We start from the raw sequence: 19,845 nt of genomic DNA, 5'->3' as shown, positions 1-19,845 counted from the left end.
ACAGTGTAGCTCCACCCTCTTTGTAACTACCCTTCATGTGGTTGAAGGCTGTTATTAAATCCCCCCACAGGGCTATTAGGGATGAAAGAATGTTAAGGTTTTGGTTGAAATATGTAGCCAAAGTTCACTTGGTTCCTAATCCTTCCAAAAAAAAAAAGCCCTAAATAGATGTAGGGTTCACTTGTAAAGTTATCTGTGTATGATAAGAGGTCATTGGTTATACAAACACTGTACATTTCAAAATATGGGTTAGGCAAGGGTTTCTTAGGGTGATATCTGTTAGGAAGCCCTTGCCTCTTGCATAATTTCTGGACCACCACATCTACAACATCCCTCTTACACTACCAAACTATAGGTTAGAAACTTAAAGTACCAGATTTACCTGAATCCAAGATGACTCTAAATTTAAGGTGACTGCCCCATAAATAAATTTTATACATAGAAATTGTATAAATTTGTCATTGTTTACAGATATAAAATCTAATTATCGTAGGGCCCTAGTTCAAGGCTGGAGTTGGAGCTGTAGTAACCACAGCTCCCTGCCACCTTATGTTTGAATCCAAGATGATGGCCGTTTTTCCCTAGGTTAAATGGGGGAGAGGGGAGAAATGTATCTTGGATTCAAGTAAATCCAGTATTGTTCCTGCAGACCCTTAGTCCTATGAGAAGTTTCACTGAAGTCATTGGAATCATGCATGTGGGTAAGTCATTTTCGGTTTGGTGATCCATGAAAATAAGCTGATTCAGGGTATTTGTATTAGTTTTTATTCATGACGGATCATAAGTATTCTCTCAGGCTTTTCCAACCATTCTGCTTTCCATGACCCTGCTTAGTATCAAACCATATGAGGTACGTGATAGAAAAATAACTTTAAAAGAGTCAGTCAGACTTTTTCAGTCTCAGAAAAGGTTTGATTTTGGTTTGGTCCCAGTATGGCATAAACAATTGACTTGATTTTTTTCTCGTCTAAACTGTAGACACTTTGAAAATGAATGAAGTCTTAAATATTTTAATCCTTCCTATTAAATTCTCAATTTTAAATACCTGGCTTTTGGGATACTATAAGGAAACAAATAGGCAAGTCAAGAATTAACAGATATGAGGGACTGTGGAATTTAAGAAAGCCTGAGAGTTTCGCCCATTGTCTCTAAAAACAGTTAATTTCATTGTAGATTTTCTCAAGCACCTCAGGATATCACAAGTAATATAACCTGACAGTGTTGATAAGAGTGATTTCTTACTATTTGATATATTGATTAAATTCTAGTTTATTCTATCTAGATTTGGATGATGTTTTAATGGTGCTTCTGTACAAATGTCATATGCTCTTTAATACAGTAATTTCCAAACCAAAATAAATGAAAATGGATGATAAACTCTCTGTTAGGGTTTATTGATCTAGAAGGCTCTGATTGTTTTCTCTAAAACTAACACTTTTCTTTTTAACAGCTTCAGCTCCCACTTTTCCACTAAATCAAATGAAGAAAACAATAATTGTTACCAGGGGCCAAGAAGTTGTCATTGAGTGCAAACCACAAGCCTCTCCAAAACCAACTATCACCTGGAAGAAGGGAGACAAAGCAGTAAGGGAGAATAAGAGGTCAGAAGCATGTTCAGTAAACTATTACTGCATTTACATTTCAATACAGTGGTTTCATATAGAAAGTACAACAGGTGATAAGTGAGCATATGCATCTGTGTGTAGCAGAGGTACTAGGTGAGCTGATTAACTTAACAGTAGCAATGTTCTAAGACATATACATGCTGAGATCAAAACTCTGGTAGTTTAAAAAATGAAAATAGGTGGGTTTTTTTGTTTTTGGGTTGTTTTTTCTATCCCCTGCTTTAATCATAGAGGTGCTGCATTTATGATGTGGAGGTGTTATACATCTTGTGGCTCAGAAGATGTAAAGTTTGTGGGCTGAATTTACTGTAGTGGTGACATAAGACCATCACATTTATTTATTTAATACACTTCTAATAGAAGATCTAAGTGAAGGTTATCAGCTTGTTAGCAATGGAAGCTTGCCTAAGGGTGCCTTGGAAACCATTGCACAGAATAGCAATACAGTCACATTACAAGATTCAAGTGTATAGTACATCAAGTCTGTCCACAGCGGCACATCTGCTTAGCAGACTGTTTGGTTAAGTAAATTCTGTTTGGCTTTGTATTTTAAATGTAGTTGAAGCAGCTGCAGGTCAAATGGCAATTGTAATTGCATTACACAAGATAGCTCTTCTGCTCATTAGAGCGGTTTTGCCAGCCTTGACATGGAATTTAACAATACACAATAATCTTCTTTCTGGTAAAAATTTATGAATGGACCATTTAAATTGACTTGTATGGTATTAGACTGACAGGTAAAAGCAGGAACTTTTTTGTACTTTTATATAATACTGATGAAAGCTATACAATTTATCTGTCCTAGTTAACTATTATCGCCATTTTGCTTAAGTGAATGTTGCTTTATCTTATCTTTGTGACAACATAATCTCGTGCTGTTTGTTTTGTTCTGAAAAAGAAAAGGGGGAACATTTTGTAGGATTTGGGTTCCTTTGGGAGGGATAAGGAAATATTATTAATTAATTGATATAACTTCAGAATAGTAGATTTTGAAAATATGAGTTCATAGATATAGGCATGTTGTAATGGATGATCAACACCAGCGAAAGTGTTGATTGTAGAAGATACTACTAGAATTGGTCTCTCAATGCTATTTGTTGTTGAACTGCTACTGCAATCAACTCAAAAGAGATTTTTGTTTGGCTTGGAATTTTGTTTTACTAGGTTATAGTGTTTGTTCAGACCATGTTAATTAAGTGTGTGTGTGTGTGTGTGTGTGTGTCCTGACAAGTGGGGTGTTCTATTGACAAATACAATCCAGAGCTAGCAAGAATGCCTTTTATTAAAGTCGGTATCAGTATCTTGTTAATAATAGCACAGTAGCAAGATGTTTTGAAAATGCAATATGTAGCTTTTTAGGATGTATCAAGACATACTTAGAGATTTCTGAAAACGTTGGAGACCTCTTCCCTTCGCCCTTGCAATATAGTTGTGAGGCATACTTTCCATGATATAACTGTAGCCAGATTCTGCCCTCTGACCTCAATAGAAGTGATTTATACTTCTGCGACTGAGAGAAAAACCAGGCCAATTACTACTGTTAGTGTAATGGAACCGGTTAGAGAAAAATGTGTTAATAAGTCAGAGGAAATGTGAGGGGGGAAGAAGCAAGCAACAGAATCAATCTGTAAATGTTAATAGCATCACAAAAAATAAAGATTGTACCCACTGGCCTACCTAATGTAGGCCTGCATATTATTCATGACTGAATTGAGGGAATTTATTAAGTATGGATGCTTGTCTGATGTTTTCTCTAACTTAGGCCAGGTACAGACATTACATATAAACCAATGCAAGTCTTTGGAAATCAATCAAAACCTGTAAGCATACACAAGGTCAGCACACATAGACTGGCCTAAAATTGGTGGAACCCAGTCTAAGATAGACCTGGTTTGAAGTATACTCAAATCTAATTGATTTAGGTTAAGCCAGTGCATCGACCTTCTTTACCAGATCCCCTCTAATTTCAAGTTAAATCGCTGTCCTGTGGCATGCCACCCTCTTACATGACCCCCTGCAACCCGCCCTCACAGGGAGGTGTGGTAGATCTCGACCTGTACTGCTATGGCCAAACACCCAGCAGACCCAGTCCCCAAGTTCTCCCAGAGCCAAGCTAGCACAGACCTTCTCCTCAGCCCTGCCTTCGGCCATCTGTCAGTCACAGAGAGGCAGTGGGGGAGGAAGGGAGACCTCTGTGTCCCCTGCACAAGCCCTGGTACCTGGGGACCTCTGCACCTCATCACAAAGCACCCCACGGTGTACACACATACCTGACATTGAGCCCACGCTCAGGCAAAGTGCTACAGAGCCTGACCCTGGCTCCTGCACACCCAGCCAGGGACCACATCTATACTTGGGCACAACCCCACAGAGCCTGACTCTGTCTCCCAGTCAGTGGCCATAGCCAGGCACCCTTCCACCCAGAGCCCAACATGGACCCCTCTCTGAGCAGAAGCCAGCGTGGTGACTTACCTCTGGTGGGCAGGGGAACAGACCCATCAGGAACAGGCCTGGATGGAGGCAACCCTATGACCTCCACAGCTCCGCCACAGCCAGCAGATATCTGGGCCATAGGCACCTGGGGTACTGCAAGACTTATGTGGCTCACAGCTACAGTGCCCCCAACCTGCAGGCCTCATCCAGTGCAGGAAGCCTGTGTGCCCCCCTCGCCAAAGGGCAAATGTGTATACTGTTCGCTACCAATCTAACCTAGGTTGCATACAGAAAACCACATCATTTCTGCCTCAGGCTTTTTGAACATCTGTGCTTAACCCTAATCTAGCTGTGGTGGAAAAATCTAACTAGGACAAGACATTGAGAGTTTTTATTTGGTGTCTGTTGGTTCTAGGTGAGAATATAGTAAGAACTGTGTTTTTCTTATTTATACATCTTGGTTTTGATTGTGCCTGGAAGGGGACGTGAAGTGACATGAAGATAAAAGGAGCTGATTGAATGTTTTCTAGCTTTAGAAAGATTTGGTTTCTGTTCAATTTAACTCTCAGTCAATTTTTACACAAAGTCCATTTAGTTATTCCTGTCCATTTTGTTTACAACTAGAAGCAAAATCAGTTTCAAAGGAACTCACCTCTGACTTTGTACACAGTATTCCTAAAACAATATAGGTAGTCTGTTTGAAGAAGAGAAAAGAAGGACATCACATGAATAACTGATATGTTGGAAAAGAAATACCTTTATGGGGACAGGAACCATCTTTCCTGTGCTTTGTGCAACTTTTCTGGAAACTTATACAAGAGAAATTCCTACCATATACTTTTTTTAAAAGGGGGAAGAATTCCCTTATTTTGCTGATTGCTCTCAACTGTTCATCAGCTACTGCTAACCATCTCAGTGAAATCTCATGATTAACTCCTTTTTATAGAACAGTAAATGACTAGGGATTGATAAATGTATCTCAAAGAAATCACTAAGTAAACAGCAACTGACCAGCCTCACAGTTTTCTTTGAGAAAATTAATATTGATTTGACATCTTGCCACATTATTTCTGCTGATGTCTGCTCACCACTTCCAGGCTACATTGCTTCATTTTGGATTCCTCCATACTATCAGGTACTCAAAAAACTGTAATCACATCCCCACATGCAGGGGCATATGTTTTCCATGCCAAAATAGCAGCAGCTCAAATTTCTGCCCCTGCTTTTTGCCACTGAGCATGCCTCTGCACGTGGGGTTTGGTGTGGGGCAAATTGTCCCGGGTAGGGTGGGAGAAGATGGGCAGCATCTGTGCTGGATCCAGCAGCCTTACTTGGGGTCTCAAGGGGCTCCCGGGGCAGCAGCAGCGCTGATCTGGCCACTCGAGTCTGACCAGTATTCAGAGCATTGTTCTGGCCAGCCAGGCTCCATTTCTGGCAGCACACGCTGCTGCCATATGTGTCTCACAACTTTTTTTAGCAATGTTTTGTTGTTGTTTTTTTGGTTTTTTGTTTGTTTTTTTTTGGGGGGGGGGTTGACACCAGGATGCCCCAGTGTCAGATTTTGGTGCCACGTTGCAAATTAGCCCAGTGAACAGGTGCATGTACACCATGTACAGTTTGTGGCGCCTGAAAGAGCTTTGAGGTACCACGAAACACACGTGCACTCATCTGGAGGCATCCTGTGGTGGCAAAATTACTCATTTTCATCTGCAATTGGCCAAAATTTTGCATTCATTCCTATCCATCTCATATCTGGCCAGAGTAATCTCTGCATTTAGAATTTAGCTGGCAATGGCTTATCTGGAACTCACTGTATGTGGAATGTAGCATGACACATTCAGAGTTCAGGAATGGTAAAATATGCAGGAGCTATTTGCTTTGCAAAATAGCCCTTTTGCTTTATCTTCAAATGGGTTTCCAGTGAATGCAGAATCCAGCTCAATGTTTCAGCACTGGTATTCCAGCTCATATAAAGTGAAATCAGAGGGTTCTTTATGTCAATAACCACCAGTTTGTTAGACAAAGTGCAAGGTGTTGGACTCACAGTTACCCTACTAAGCAAAAAAACAACTGTACTTTGTACTGTTTGGGATTTCCTAAAGCTTTCCATTTATTAAGATTACTTGTACAAATATATGCTCACTTGTGGGCATGTGGTGTTCACAAATGAACCGTGACTGATAACCTATTCTTCTGTGATCATGGTTGCCCACAGCAAGAGTCATGATCACTAAATGCACTTCCATCAGAAATAAATGCAAAACTAATCTTTGATTTGCCTTTCCCTCAATAAGGTTTTAGCACTTTCAAAATAAAAATGAACAGATCAAGCTATTTCTCCAAGAGGCTAAAAAGGAAGAAAGAAAGAGAATGCTATAAATATATTCCTATTTTTAAATTATTGGAAGTCACTTGAATACAGTGATGATGAGTGCCATGTAAGTACAGAGATAAGTATTCATCCTAAATGCTTCTATTAATTGTCTGAGAATCAGCTAAAAGAGGTTCCCATAATATGCTGATGGACTTGCTCAGATTGCATGATGGTATATGACAGGATTGTTACAAAGTATTATTCATAGTTCTTTGTATTCCAACTATTAATGTATACAGTTAGGCTTTAATTCAAAATAACTTTGTAAACATATTTGCAGGGTAAATGCACCTGAGGCTTAAAATTGAAGTTTGGTCTTTAGATTTGAAACAAATGTTGGCTAGAACTTAGGTTCTAAGGCTTGAAACCAAGGCATTGATTCTTATGACCTCTTCTTGCAAGATGTGGGATCATAAATTGTGATCTCTTGCAAAACCACTATTCTGAGATTTCTGACACATTTTAATATGTCCACCACCACCCAAGGGAGGTGGTGCTCTCCCCTACCCTGAGGGTCTTCAAGAGGAGGTTAGATGAGCATCTATCTGGGGTCATCTAGACCCAGCACTCTTTCCTGCTTATGCAGGGGGTCGGACTCGATGATCTATTGAGGTCCCTTCCGACCCTAACATCTATGAATCTATGACACATAACATGGGTCTTTTCTCATTTGTAAGATAAGTCTCACACAAAACTTTTTTTCTAACCTGAAGGTATAATTCATGGAGACATCTAGATTGCTGCAACTGGTGATCCAGTTTGGTGCCTATTTCTAGTTAAAAGTAGATTGGTTCTAGTTTGTAAAGCTGCAGAAAAGAGTAAAACAGACGTTTTGTCAAACTTTTCAAGCATCCAGTACAGTTTGAAATACACAGTATAATGGCCTTGAATCTGCTGTCAGTTATATCAGAATAAATCATGAGTAACTCCATTAAAGTCAGAGATTAGATTTTGGCCAAATGTTATTTATAAATGCTTTAAAAACCTTTTGTGCAACCTTCTGTAAACCAAAGGTGTTTTCTAATGATTTATGACTTCACAAATTTTAGTAAGTCATTTCTCTATGTACTGTAATCTCTGTTTCATCACTTTTTTAAGGTCACCTACCTTTCTCCTCTAGATTTATTCTTGCAGTAGTGACTATAGCTGATGTTTAAACTGATATGCTTGGGGAATCATAGGTATTAAAAAGTGTCATAAGTCTTTGTTCATCTGTTTTTGTTCTCTCTCTTACATCCAAAATATTCTTCTCATTAAATTCATATTGGATTTTCACTCTAGTTCATTATTTCCTTTACATGGCAATTAATTATAGTTAAAATAATTCAGAAGCACTCTAGCAGTGCAAAAAATGCTATTAAGTCTCTATTATTACTTAATCAGCTCCTTAAGATATAGAAAACGGCAATTTTTCGCCACCAAGCAGATAACTTAGGGAAACAGTGGTTTTATTAGGAAAAATTTGCTCTGTTTGGTTTTGGGTTTCTTTCTTTTACTTTTGAGGATGAATAATTAATAATGGAGACTTCTTCAGCCCTCTTTCTACAGCTGGATTTGTGGGTTTTTTCCTTTGACAATCACAGTATCAAGAAATTTCCAAATAAAAATGGAGGGCACAATATCTAAATGTTACCTCTAGAATAATGTTATGTGGCTTGTGAAAGAAATTAATAACTTTTTAAAAAATAAGGTTCAAAGTACCACAGCATTCACAATGTTTCCCCTAACTGCTACTGTTATATTTGATTAAGGGTGTCCTGAAAAAAAATTACTCCAATCTCAAGTGTAGCAGAGTGCTGCAAGGTTGGGAAGCATGGAATATATTGAGAACATAAAGGTATACCTTCACTGCCATTAACAGATTCAACCAAAAAGTAATTTTAGACTCTCATGTGAACATTTGCATATCTCACATCTTGTCCCCCTCTTTTGAAATGACAGTGACAGACATAATGCACAGACTGCATGCCTCTCAGATGGTTTGCATTTCCTTTCTGGGTAACATCAGTCACCTCCTGGATCTCTTGCCTGAGGATGCACTGCTTCAATTACTATTCCAGGGTCATGTTTACATTTCTTTCCTAGGTAGTAGCTACCATTCCATTAAACACAGTCCTAATGCAGTGGCCTTTCTTCACCCTTGTCGGATTCAGGCATCTCATCATCAGATGTAGGTTACCCGCTGTTGTTAGACCCTGGCAGTTCAGCATTGTTACTTTGTGGTGACGTGTTACTGGTTGTCATGGTAGGTTGCAAAGCCAGTGGCTCAACAAGTGGTGACACTAACTGCTGCTTCTTTACTCTGTTTGACTTTCACTCCTGTATCTTATAATTAGTCATGATGGTGCCAAACAGTTTTAGGTACCGCTTACACTTCATGCGACAAAGGACTTAGCCATCCACTCACAACTGCAAGCCTCCCTTAATGAAGTCCTTGGTTATCACCTGCCAATAAGCTAATCATGTGTCAATACTCTTTTGCCTAGGAGTATCTATTCCCCTTGTCATTGCCTGGCTTAGCTGGTAATTTCTAACATGTTTTTGCAAGTCTGGTTTGAATAAATCCAACCTTGACCTGAGATTGTGGTCCACATAAAGCACTACTAACAGATCGATGGTTCTACAAAATCAATGTAGAGCTATTGCCAGGAAATGGATGGCCATTCCTAGGGTTGCAACAGTGACAGTTTGAGCATATTCTGTACCTGTTGACATCTTGTACATCCCTTAATAAGGTGTCCTATATTTTAGTTAAGACCAGGCCATCATAAAAAGCTTTGAGCTAGTGCCTTGTAACACTTGATCCATTGCCTGTTGCAACATAGCAGGAGGGGAGGTAATGTTAAACACTAGTCTATTATACTGGTATAAAACTTTTTTGCATGTTTGTAATAACATGCACAGGAAAGGGAGACAGATTTGATAAGGATTCCTGCGGCAGAATGGAGGGTGGAGGCTGGGACTAGCTAGACAGAGTAGCATAAGGAGCCAACTGGGAAAAACACTGGGTACATCTAAACAACACATGTACTTCGGAGTTGCCTAACTAGCTACTCAGTAAACAGCTTAGTATCTACAAATGCAGGGCTATTAGGCTGCAGGAATCTATTTAACTCCACCATCGGTTAGTACTTGTAAATAAAAATTCTAGCTTGTGGTAGGGCTTTTTACTCTGAAGCAATGCACTTGTAGACACTGATGGGGCTGGATGGGGCACAAGGGTGCTTCAATGTGGGTTCTGCCTGTTAGCTAGCCCCACATTGGAACACCCTCGTGCCCCAGCCAGCCCCTCTGTAGCATGTTGCCAGGGTTGGGGCAGCCCTCAGATGATGATGTGCTTTATAGAAATCCATGAAGAAATTCATTATTTTGTACTCATATCAGATTTTGAATTGCATAAAGTAAATAAAAGTAGGGCCATACATTGAACCATGAGTATACAACAATTGTTTTCATTAAAGAAGCACACTAAATGAGACAGGGATCCTACCGCAAAAATAATAAGTGATTGAGTAAAGGCTGTGTCACAGTGTATGTTCACAAAATGGCCAAGTTAAGGTTGGAGAGGCAGCTGTAATCTGTAATTCTGCATCACTTTGTAACATTGCTATTCTTCTAACATTGGGTATGTACATATGTGTGTGTGAGAAAGGTGTGGGAAAGAGGGAAAAGGAGAGAAAGATGTGGTATAATAAAAATGACTACATAGTTGTGTAGGATTGCAACATCCTCTAGCAAGATTCAAGGAGATTGTAACTATTTTGTTGACTACATATCAACTGTTCTTAATAATAGTTTCAATCTGAAGCTAAAACCATTTAACAACAAAAGCAGAGATCCTATACACCCTGATTTTAGTCAAAGTCTGCTTTTGTTATCCAATTAGTTGAAGCACACTTTGCACTTAAATCTAAAAATAGGCTTATTCAAAAAGTCACAAATGGACAGGCTTTTATACTTATTTGGAGTTTCTGCTTCATTCATTTTTAGTGTTGACAGGTTCTTATTACAGCCTTGCTCTTCATCTACTGTATTTAAGGATCTGTCAATGTTTCCATTTCCATTATAAGTGCTTATTTTAAAAGGTTTATAACTCAATTTTGGAAAGGAAAGGAAAGGAAAGGAAAGGAAAGGAAAGATCTGATTTCCTAGGAAACAGATGTTGCCTTTGTGCCACCATAAAAATATTTATGATGGCACAAAAGCCAAGCAAACAGATGGCTTCAAAATTTGTGGCTGCAACATAGTTGGTTTGGATTTGTCTACTATTTTGTGGAAGATATCTGTTTGCTTTAAGGTGGGAAAGCACAGATGCTGTCCAGCCACCCAGGACAGGCCCTCCCAGGGCTTTCAGGGCCCAAACCTACATGCCTTGGAAATTTCAATTCAGATTCCCATTTGGATAATGAAATCCCCATTCCTGAACCATGCAGGATTGGGCCCTTGAAGGCCCCGGACTACCTGCCTAGCTTTCCCCATTTTCAGAGGCATACCTTGGAAATTCCACAGCAGGAGATTTCCTGATTGTGTATCATGCTATCTAGTGCCCCTACTCATAGTTTCTTTGCAAACAGAGAAACCTTTGGTTTTCTCAATTGCAGAGGTACCCCCAAGAATTCCCCAGGTGCTTCTCTGCTAGTGGGAAAACCTGGGGTTCTCCATTTGCAGATCCACACCCTGAGTGTCATCCAGCAGGATCAGGCCCCAGCCAAGCCCAGGAGTGGCAGTGGCTCAACCTTGGGGGACAACAAGGGGACATATGTTTCACCCAGTAAAGCACATAAACTATGACAGTGCATCCCAGGATGGCTGAAGTGCTTCATTTGGCAATGTCTATTTATACCCTAAGTGATTCAATTTAAACAATGTTTTTGCCATTTTATGTGATACGTTATATTTAAAAAAGCTGTATACTATACATATAAACATACACGTATATACATATATGCACACATATATATTACAGATAGATTATATATGTATGTGTGTACACACACACACACACACACACGCACACACACACACACATACTGACAGCTTCCTCACGGTTATAGGTGCAACTGACATATGCTACAAGGAGGTTCGACCCCTTGTGTCTTTGGCATGCCACGCTAATTTATACTGAAAATTGCCAGGTTTTTTGTAAATGTATCTGTATGTTTACAAGTTTTTTGTAAATGTATCTCAAAAATTGGAGAAAATTCAGCAAGCTGTTTTGGCTTTAGAAGTCAATAAGTAATTACCATGAATTGTAATTTTGATTCTGATATAAAGCATACCCAAATATGTATTTTTATAAATATATTTGACGATAATGCACTTGTCCATTCTTTTTAAAAATATTCCATTCATCCATATGGTAAGTGTCTGCCTTTACACATATACTACAGTGCCTCCATGGTCACTGCTTAACCTTACTTTTCCATCAGCTAAATTTCCCTGTTTGTTTCCTGAGTCCAGTTTTTTTCCTCAGTTATTGGATAGAAGCAAAAACAATGCTATATCTCCCCAGAGAAGATAAAGCTGCAGAACTCAATGATTCTAAGCTGCCAATTATCACAAGGCACTCGATTTGTAGTGCTGTATTATACCTCCAGATTCAGCCTCTGCTTCTCAAGCTAATTACCAGTTGAGCTAACAGTTCATAAATTCTGTTTCTAACTATGGTTCATTTCCTGCAGTTGCTATAAATGGTTACCCAAGCTCTTGTGTGTGCACCACATAGGCAGAACTTAAACAAGTCATTAGTTACTTAAAGGCTTTTCTTTGCTTAAGGCCCCCCTGACTATGACTTTCAGCTTAATTTGTCCTTAATAGATACTACATCTTAAGTTCCTGGGAATTCAAGCATCTAACTACATGCTACCAACTGATCCCCGCACCCCCAAGTGACATTTAATGATCATCAAATAGTGAAGAGAAAAGTTGCTGAGGACATTTAGAAAAGACATTTCATGACAGAAATTCTTATCTTCCTGGGAGAGTTCAACACTTTTCACTTTTTGCATAAATCGTGGTCTAATTTAGCTCTGGCAGACTTAGAATATAAATTAGAGAGCTGGTTATAAATTAAAGAAGAAAAACATTGATAACCTTGATTATGCCATAAAAACAAGCGGCAAAATCATCTCTTAGCTAGAAAGATATCTTTGTTCCAGAGCAACACTCTTGTGTTTCGTGGTTTCGTTATATCGGATAAAAATTTTGATCATATAGGTTAGGTATAGACAGTCAAAAAGCCCAAGCCAGAATTGATTCAGTCTCTGCAGGTTAGTCTAAACTGCACAGAATAAATTGAAACAGAAGTGAACAGGCATTTACCTTTGGTTCAGGAAATGCAGCCTCATATCTGCAGTGGCTTAGGCCAGAAGCTGGGGGGCACTAGAGCATGACTTTCTGCCTGTGTGCTCACTTTCTCTTCCTGCTGCCCCTGAGGTCTCTGGGATTTGCAGTCCAGATTACAGCAGCAGGATGCTGCAAGGTTGCTTATCACTTCCTCTTCCTGCTTCCATGTGCATCTGGGATTTGCAGTCCACAGTTGCAACCAACAGTAAAGTTGAGTGGATGGAGAGATGTTTAACCCAGCTCCCTGGACACAGACACCTGCCAGAGTTTGCCTGGGGAAATGTCTGATTGACAGTTTGACTGATTATTAGTTGCATTCCGCCCATAGACTGGGCTGTATCCCCCAGCTGGGCTTGCTCCCCCCCTCCTCCCCCCCCCACACACACTTGTCTGCCAGCCCTCACTGCTCTAGCTGGGGAGCAGAGGGAGGGGGCCAGCCTTTCTCTCTGCAGCAGGTGCCACAGCCCAGCCCAGGGCTAGAAAGCATGCTGGGATGCTGGGGGACTGTGATTTAACTTAAACCAGGAAGGGGTCTAGGACAGAAGTTTCATAAACGGGTTTGACCCAAATCAGTTAAGTCTAATACTACATTCAGCCAAATTTATCTTACACCAATTTCAGTCATTTTGAAACTGGTTTATGTGCACTGAGATTATGTTCTGTTACAGGTTTAAACCAGTTTCTGATTACTTAAACCGGTTTATGTATAACTTCTGTCCCTAGCCATAGTGATTTGGTCTGTGCTCTTAATTCTTATTGTGATGGCAAAATCTTACTTGTTAAGGGAGAATTAAAAAATGAATGTGAAATCCATCCACATTTTTTTAGTTTAATTCCTGTTTGTTCAAGCCATTTGCCACTCTTGCAACAGTTAATTCCAGGGCACATACAACAGACAGACACAAAACAAAAAAAAAGGAATATAGAATAGTAGTTGAGGCAATTAACTCCATCTTCTCTGGCTGGCAGTCCCTTTCGGTCCTGATCTCACAGCTCTTGTTGGATTTCCTTCTAGATAGCTGCTCTCAAAGGTGTTGACAGAAGTAGCAATATTTGTAGTTAACTCCTCATCTCCTCTGACATTCACTGCATGATTTGAAAAAATGTTAGGCAATGCTAAAGTTCTTGATTTACAGACAGTTTGGAGGATAGTCATTAGATTCATTTCAGAAGAGATACAGAGTGGCTTAGGAGAGAAAGCAAAAGCCCTTTTCTTTTTTCATCTATACTATACTTATTTGATCTTGGGTAAGTTCCTCACCTCCTTGTTTCTGTTGTTTCTGACTTAATCTTTGCTCAAGTGCCCATAATCACATGAGTCTTCTCCTCATAGCCTAGCACTAAGTGTGCACATCCAGCTTGGAGCTTATATAACATTTTGTATATACATGAGAGTTCAATATATGTGCCACCAAACTCAATTTCCAATAGAGAAACCTCTGCTGGAGGCCATTCTTTCTTGGTTTGACATAAATGCAATGTGGCTGTTGTGTCCCCTTCAGTGGAGCATCACCTACTGCATCAGGAATTTCTGGACTTTTATTTTCCTTTGAGATGAGGTTGATTCTAGATCTAGAATTACTGAACTGGATTTGGACTAGAGTTGTTATAAATTTCGCACCCTCTGTGCCATATACTGACCATGTCTACACAAGACACTGACTGAGCAGTAGCCCAATACTACTGTGCAGTAGGACTGTGTGACAAAAACTGTGATAAGATGATAATGTGCAGTAGTATTAGGCTACTGTGCAGTAGCATCACCAAAAAAGCATACCCCGGCACTACTATACAGTAACTCAGGTTACTGCACATTTATTTAGTACTTGTATAAACTGTCAGCCAAGCACCTTTCCCAAGCATTAATTCGCTTCATTTTTAAAGGGGCACAGTTAGCCTCAGTGTTACATTTCTATGTGAAAGGCATGTGCCAACTTTTATTATAAGACAAAACTTAGATCACTGGGACACAAGCAGGGAGTATCCTTCAGTGCCAAACCTCTACAACAACCTCTGCTGTTTGATCAGTGAGAACAAGCTGAGATGTGCCAAGGGGCCAACTTCTTGATTCAAGGTACCTCAGTTCCACCTATCTCACCCAGGCCTTGCCAGCCCTAGTACAAAGATATTTTGCCAACTGAATAAAATCACACCTTTGTCCAGCTTGTGCAAGAAGGTATAGGTCTTCAATCATATAGTGACTAGCCTGGGTTTACCAAAATGCTCTGAAATTACAGGTACCTCAGATAACAGCAAAAAGATTTATTACAGAAACAAGAGAAATCAGAAAAATTAGTAACTGTATATTGAAGACAGACAGAGTTGTAAAACAAAGTAAACAAAAATGCTATAAGAACTATAATGTGATCTTACCCTCGGTTGCTCTACTGACTAGAAAGCAGTTGCTGGTTCTAATCAGCCAAAGTTCCTGCAAGCAGCCTGTCTGCTTATACTGCCCAGACTTTGCCAGGTAGGGGACCAAGGGCCATGTCTCATGTTATACTTAGGATATTCTGTCTACACTTAAACATGAACATCCATAAGTTCAAGAAGTAAAACACATGCTAAGTGCATTGTATTATAGCAAAGTTACAACTTTTTGCAGGAGGTGTATCTCCACATGGTACTAAATAACATATGTTCAGTTATTGTCAGACTGCTTCATGGAGATAATACATGTTCAAGATTCCTTTGAGGTTCTGGGGAGTCTTGAACTAGCACCTGTGTAGCACCAGGGCTGGGGCCAGCAGTCAGAGGCATCCCATGCAATAAGGCCCTATGCCCTCCAAGACCATGGATCTTTAGATCCCAAATTACTCCCAGAGCAGCTCTTAAATACCCATTCTTACCTGCACCTCTGTGCAGTTCTACTGAATTCTTGTGCCAGATATCTTCATGCCAGACATATATCTGATTGGGTCAGGCATGCTTCCTGATCCAATTATAACTAGACACTATTTATATCTTTGTAGACGAAGAAATTATTAATCCATAATAATGGGTGAATTACAGTTCCTCACTTCTCTCCAGAAAGGTTTTGATTAGACTTTTCTCCAATTAACACCTTTTTCCTTTACAATATAAATGACCGTTGTCTGTTTGAAGATGAGTTTGGGGTCATCTAAGCACCAAATCATTTGTCTGAACAAAATGCAGATGTCTCAGAGATGTGAATTCTCAATGATTTTTCTTCCTGAGGTGGCCAGACACTGTTTCTCTTAGGTAAGAATAGCTTTTATCCTGATGGCTAATCAGAAATCATTTGACTGGATTATATGAGTCACTTATAAAATACAAAAGGACATTGACATCAAATACTGTAGTCTATGCAAACATAAAAATGATATGACTAAAAACAGCTTAACATTAGCTATCAATAGATATCAAACGCCATGGGTGCATCTACACGTGTCGCTAAGATGCCATTGTTTCTGTGCTTAGATTTAGTACTTCCCTTTAGAAGTACTAAATCATGGTGCAATAACAGCCCGTACTGTGTCATATGCATGGTGCATGTATATTTTTAGTAGCTACTTTGCCATAGAGGCACGCTATACCGGCGGCCATGTCACTATGGCTAAGTAGCTGCTAGTCACATGTAGACACCCACGGACACTGCATCACCATAGTGCATTGCAACGGTGATATAGCATCACATGTGGATGCACCCTATGTTAGCAAATCTAATTCAGGAAAATATATATTTATGACATATCATGAGCACCCCAAAATATTCCTATTCTTGGTGTGAGTCAATGGCAATCTCTATTGTTGCAAAGGACAAGATTTTTTTTCTTTTGCTTATTTATTTTATTGATTTGACAGAAGCAGGAATATCTTAAGTTTTTTTTGACTGATTATTAGTTGTATTGCTTACAGACACTGCTATAATGATAGAAGTCTCCTGCCCTTCTTTTGTCTAATTTTTCATGTTCTGAAAATTTTGATTGAATGGTTCCCTTCAGTATGGCAGAGGAAAAGTACATTTCCTATTAACTTGGATCTAATCTAGTTATTTAAGTCATTGCAAATAAAAACTATTATTCTAGGCTCGTGGTGTTTCACACATTGTAGTTATGTCTGTGAAAATTGCAGGAATTGTGGATAAAGTCCTGGATCCATTGTAATCAATGGTAAAATTTCTACTGGTTTTCATACCTTTGGGATTTCAACTCTGTATCTCTATGGCCCTTTCAAAGCTCCTTGTTAGACAGTTCTTTTGCTACTGCTGGTACAACAAATGATAGATGAGGATAGAGATGCTGCAGAGAAAAAAATCCTAAATGAAAAAAAAACCCTCATACATAATGGTCTGCCAAAGTACTCAGGTTAATGTTGATTGGAGGCTTTTTATTATTATTTAGACCAAAAAAAGCAAAAGGGGAAAATTCATTTATAAAATCAAAATATTTACAGTTTGTTATCAGCTATGAATGTCATTAATGTATTGTTTTCTCCCAGATTATTAATAAAAATATTGGGTAAAACTGAGCCAAACAATTCCTGCTTCACTTCACCCAACGCTTAAAACTCAGCATGATACGATGCCTTTTTTATTATCTGTCCTTCAGAGTGCTGTCTATTAACATAAAGGTCAATAGTTTTTTGCAGTGAGCTTACAGGAATGGCTCTTATCTCTGTGGCAAGTTCACAGTGAAACTAATCAACCTAAAGCTGAAAAATATGAGATCTACAGTATATCATGGTATCAGTATATTAACTATGCTAAGCCTTATTAAAACATCCCTAAAAAATTAAAAATTTACAGATTCCAGTCAAAATTTCTATAAGATCTATGAGGAAAGTTATTTTCAGGTCTGCTTGCTGCAGGGCACACTGTGTAAAACTGCTTCATCACATTGTCTGAAAGTGTTGGAAGTGATGATATGGTGCCATACAGGATGATGCTGTAAGTCAGGTAACACAGTAACAGGAAAAATGTGCTTTTTTAGGCTGTTAGGTGCTTGATGTAGCATCCAAAATCCCCTTTATTTTCACAACGCTCTTGGAGTCATCCTAGCACAAAGATTCCCTGCTCTCATCCTGATTCAGTAGAAATCATCCCCTTTTTCGGTATGCTGTGAACCCCCCCACCCCTTAGTGATTGCTTTGGGTGAATAAAACATTTTCAAGGATATTTATTTTTAGTTTTCTCTTTATTATATCCTTCACCCCTCTTTCTGTGTTGTGAACTAATATCCAACAAACATTTTCCTGATTCTGGTTTTGCTTCCTTATACCTTCTGGGCATGTCTAAATGTGTTGCTTTGGTGATGTTGTTACTGCGCCATGATTTAGTACTTCCTTTTGCAAGTACTGAATCACAGCGTGATAACACCCCATACTATGCCGTACACATGGCGCACGGTTATTTTTAGCAGCTACTTCGCTGTAGCAGTGCACTATACCGGGGACCATGTCACTACAGCAAAGTGGCTGCTGGTCATATGTAGACACCAGTAGACACTACATCACCATAGCGCATTGCTACAGTGACATAGTATCTCATGTAGATGTGCCATCTTTGTATCTAAACTTATTGGTTCAGGCTATGCCGCTTAGACTAATTTGTGAAGATTGTCAGCCTTGGGTTTTGTGTCTGCACTTAGCTTAGGAGATGGCACATCTACGCATGATACTATATCACTGTAGCAATGTGCTACAGTGATGTAGTATGTGCAGGTGTCTACATGTGACCAGCTGCAGCTTTTCCCTTTCCCCCCTGCTCTCAGTCAGCGGGGGCACCTTTCCTCACCAGTGCCAAGCCCATCCCTGAAGGCAGTCACTGTTCAACCCCACCCCCTGAGGCTTGATAAGCTGGGGAGAGCCGAAGATTGGGGGCTTTTCTCCCCCAGCCACCTAGTCTGGGAAAGGCTGCTGGAGACACCTTACCCCCATGAGCACTGAATCTGTCCAGGCAGGAAGTCACTGACAGACCCCCACTCCCTTCTCCACTGCAGGGAGCACGGGATTGCCATGGTTGGCCCCAGACATGACTGGGATTCAGCAATGCCCTGTGCTCAGAGCCAGTAGGCAGCCTCATCAATTTCAATGAGCCACAGTTGCCTGCAGCTAATTTAAATCTTCCGACAGCTGCTCCAGGTGTTGTGGAGGCTGGCCAGACAGGTCTCAGAGCAGGGACAGGTCTAGGAGTGGAGGATGGGGAAGGTTGGGGGGAACAAGCCTGGGGGCCAGAGTGGGGCAGGATAGGGTCCAGAGGCTGAGCTTGCTGCATTGGGAGGGTAGGTCACATGGGATCATGGCCAGGGTATGGTGGGCAGGCTCTTGAATGAAATCATTAACCCTTGAATAGGCCTGGCTGGCTAGCCATCGAATGTCTGGGTATGCTGCTGATTGCAACATATGTGCATAGTGCACAGCACAGTGCCCTTGCCCTCCTGGTCAACGGCTGGGATGCAGGGGCCATCAGTCAGCATCACCTGCACTCCCAGCGCCTAGCTAGCAAGGTTATGACCTCCAAGCTAGGGCTCAGAGATACACTAAGCCAAGAACCCCTCCAAAAGCTGTAAGTCCTCCCTCAAGGCACCATCCACCACCTTCCGAAGCTCTCAAACACAACACCAGTCAAGCACCAGCCACTCTTTCCCCCACCCAAACCTCAACTTACCAGAGACATTTTCTGGAGTGTTCTCAATGTCTGTCATCTGAGCTGCCACCATCCTGTCCCAGTCCACCTCCAAAGTTTCCTGAGTTCTAGGTTCAGCAATGGAGCTTGAGAAGAGGGTCACAGAGAACACCAGGTCCTCAGACTGCCTTGAGGGGCAGTAGGTGGCTGCTGGGAGGAGGCTGCCTCACTGATGGTCACAGTAGACTGGCCCTGAGGCTGTGTGCTGGACCACATGGTGAGAAGCTCTCTCAAGAATCCATGGAAGGGGATCAGGGTCCGGCTGCCTCAGACACCTTGTTGGCGTGACAGCTGCTCACGTAGAGGGATTTCAGGGCCTATATCTTGGTCCTGACTTGAAGCTAGTCCTGCTGGTGCCCCTACACTACCATCTGCACCACAATCCTGTCATAAATGGCCTGATTCTGCTAGTTCCCTTTATC

At 40.5% G+C, this 19,845-nt stretch overlaps 1 protein-coding gene across 6 annotated transcripts in view; it reads left to right on the top strand.

Annotated features, from left to right (window-relative positions):
* Nucleotides 1-19,845, top strand: part of CNTN5 (contactin 5) — a 1,172,720-nt gene that overhangs the window by 925,550 nt on the left and 227,325 nt on the right. For all 6 annotated transcript variants that reach the window (XM_059721130.1, XM_059721133.1, XM_059721132.1 and 3 more), the window contains one exon: nucleotides 1,451-1,601. In XM_059721130.1, the coding sequence (XP_059577113.1) occupies nucleotides 1,451-1,601 (151 nt within the window). The remainder of the gene's footprint in view (nucleotides 1-1,450; nucleotides 1,602-19,845) is intronic.

Source organism: Alligator mississippiensis, chromosome 1 (assembly GCF_030867095.1).
Source record: "Alligator mississippiensis isolate rAllMis1 chromosome 1, rAllMis1, whole genome shotgun sequence".
In the NCBI taxonomy this organism is placed as follows: domain Eukaryota; kingdom Metazoa; phylum Chordata; order Crocodylia; family Alligatoridae; genus Alligator; species Alligator mississippiensis.
This window is presented reverse-complemented; position numbering and strand designations above follow the sequence as displayed.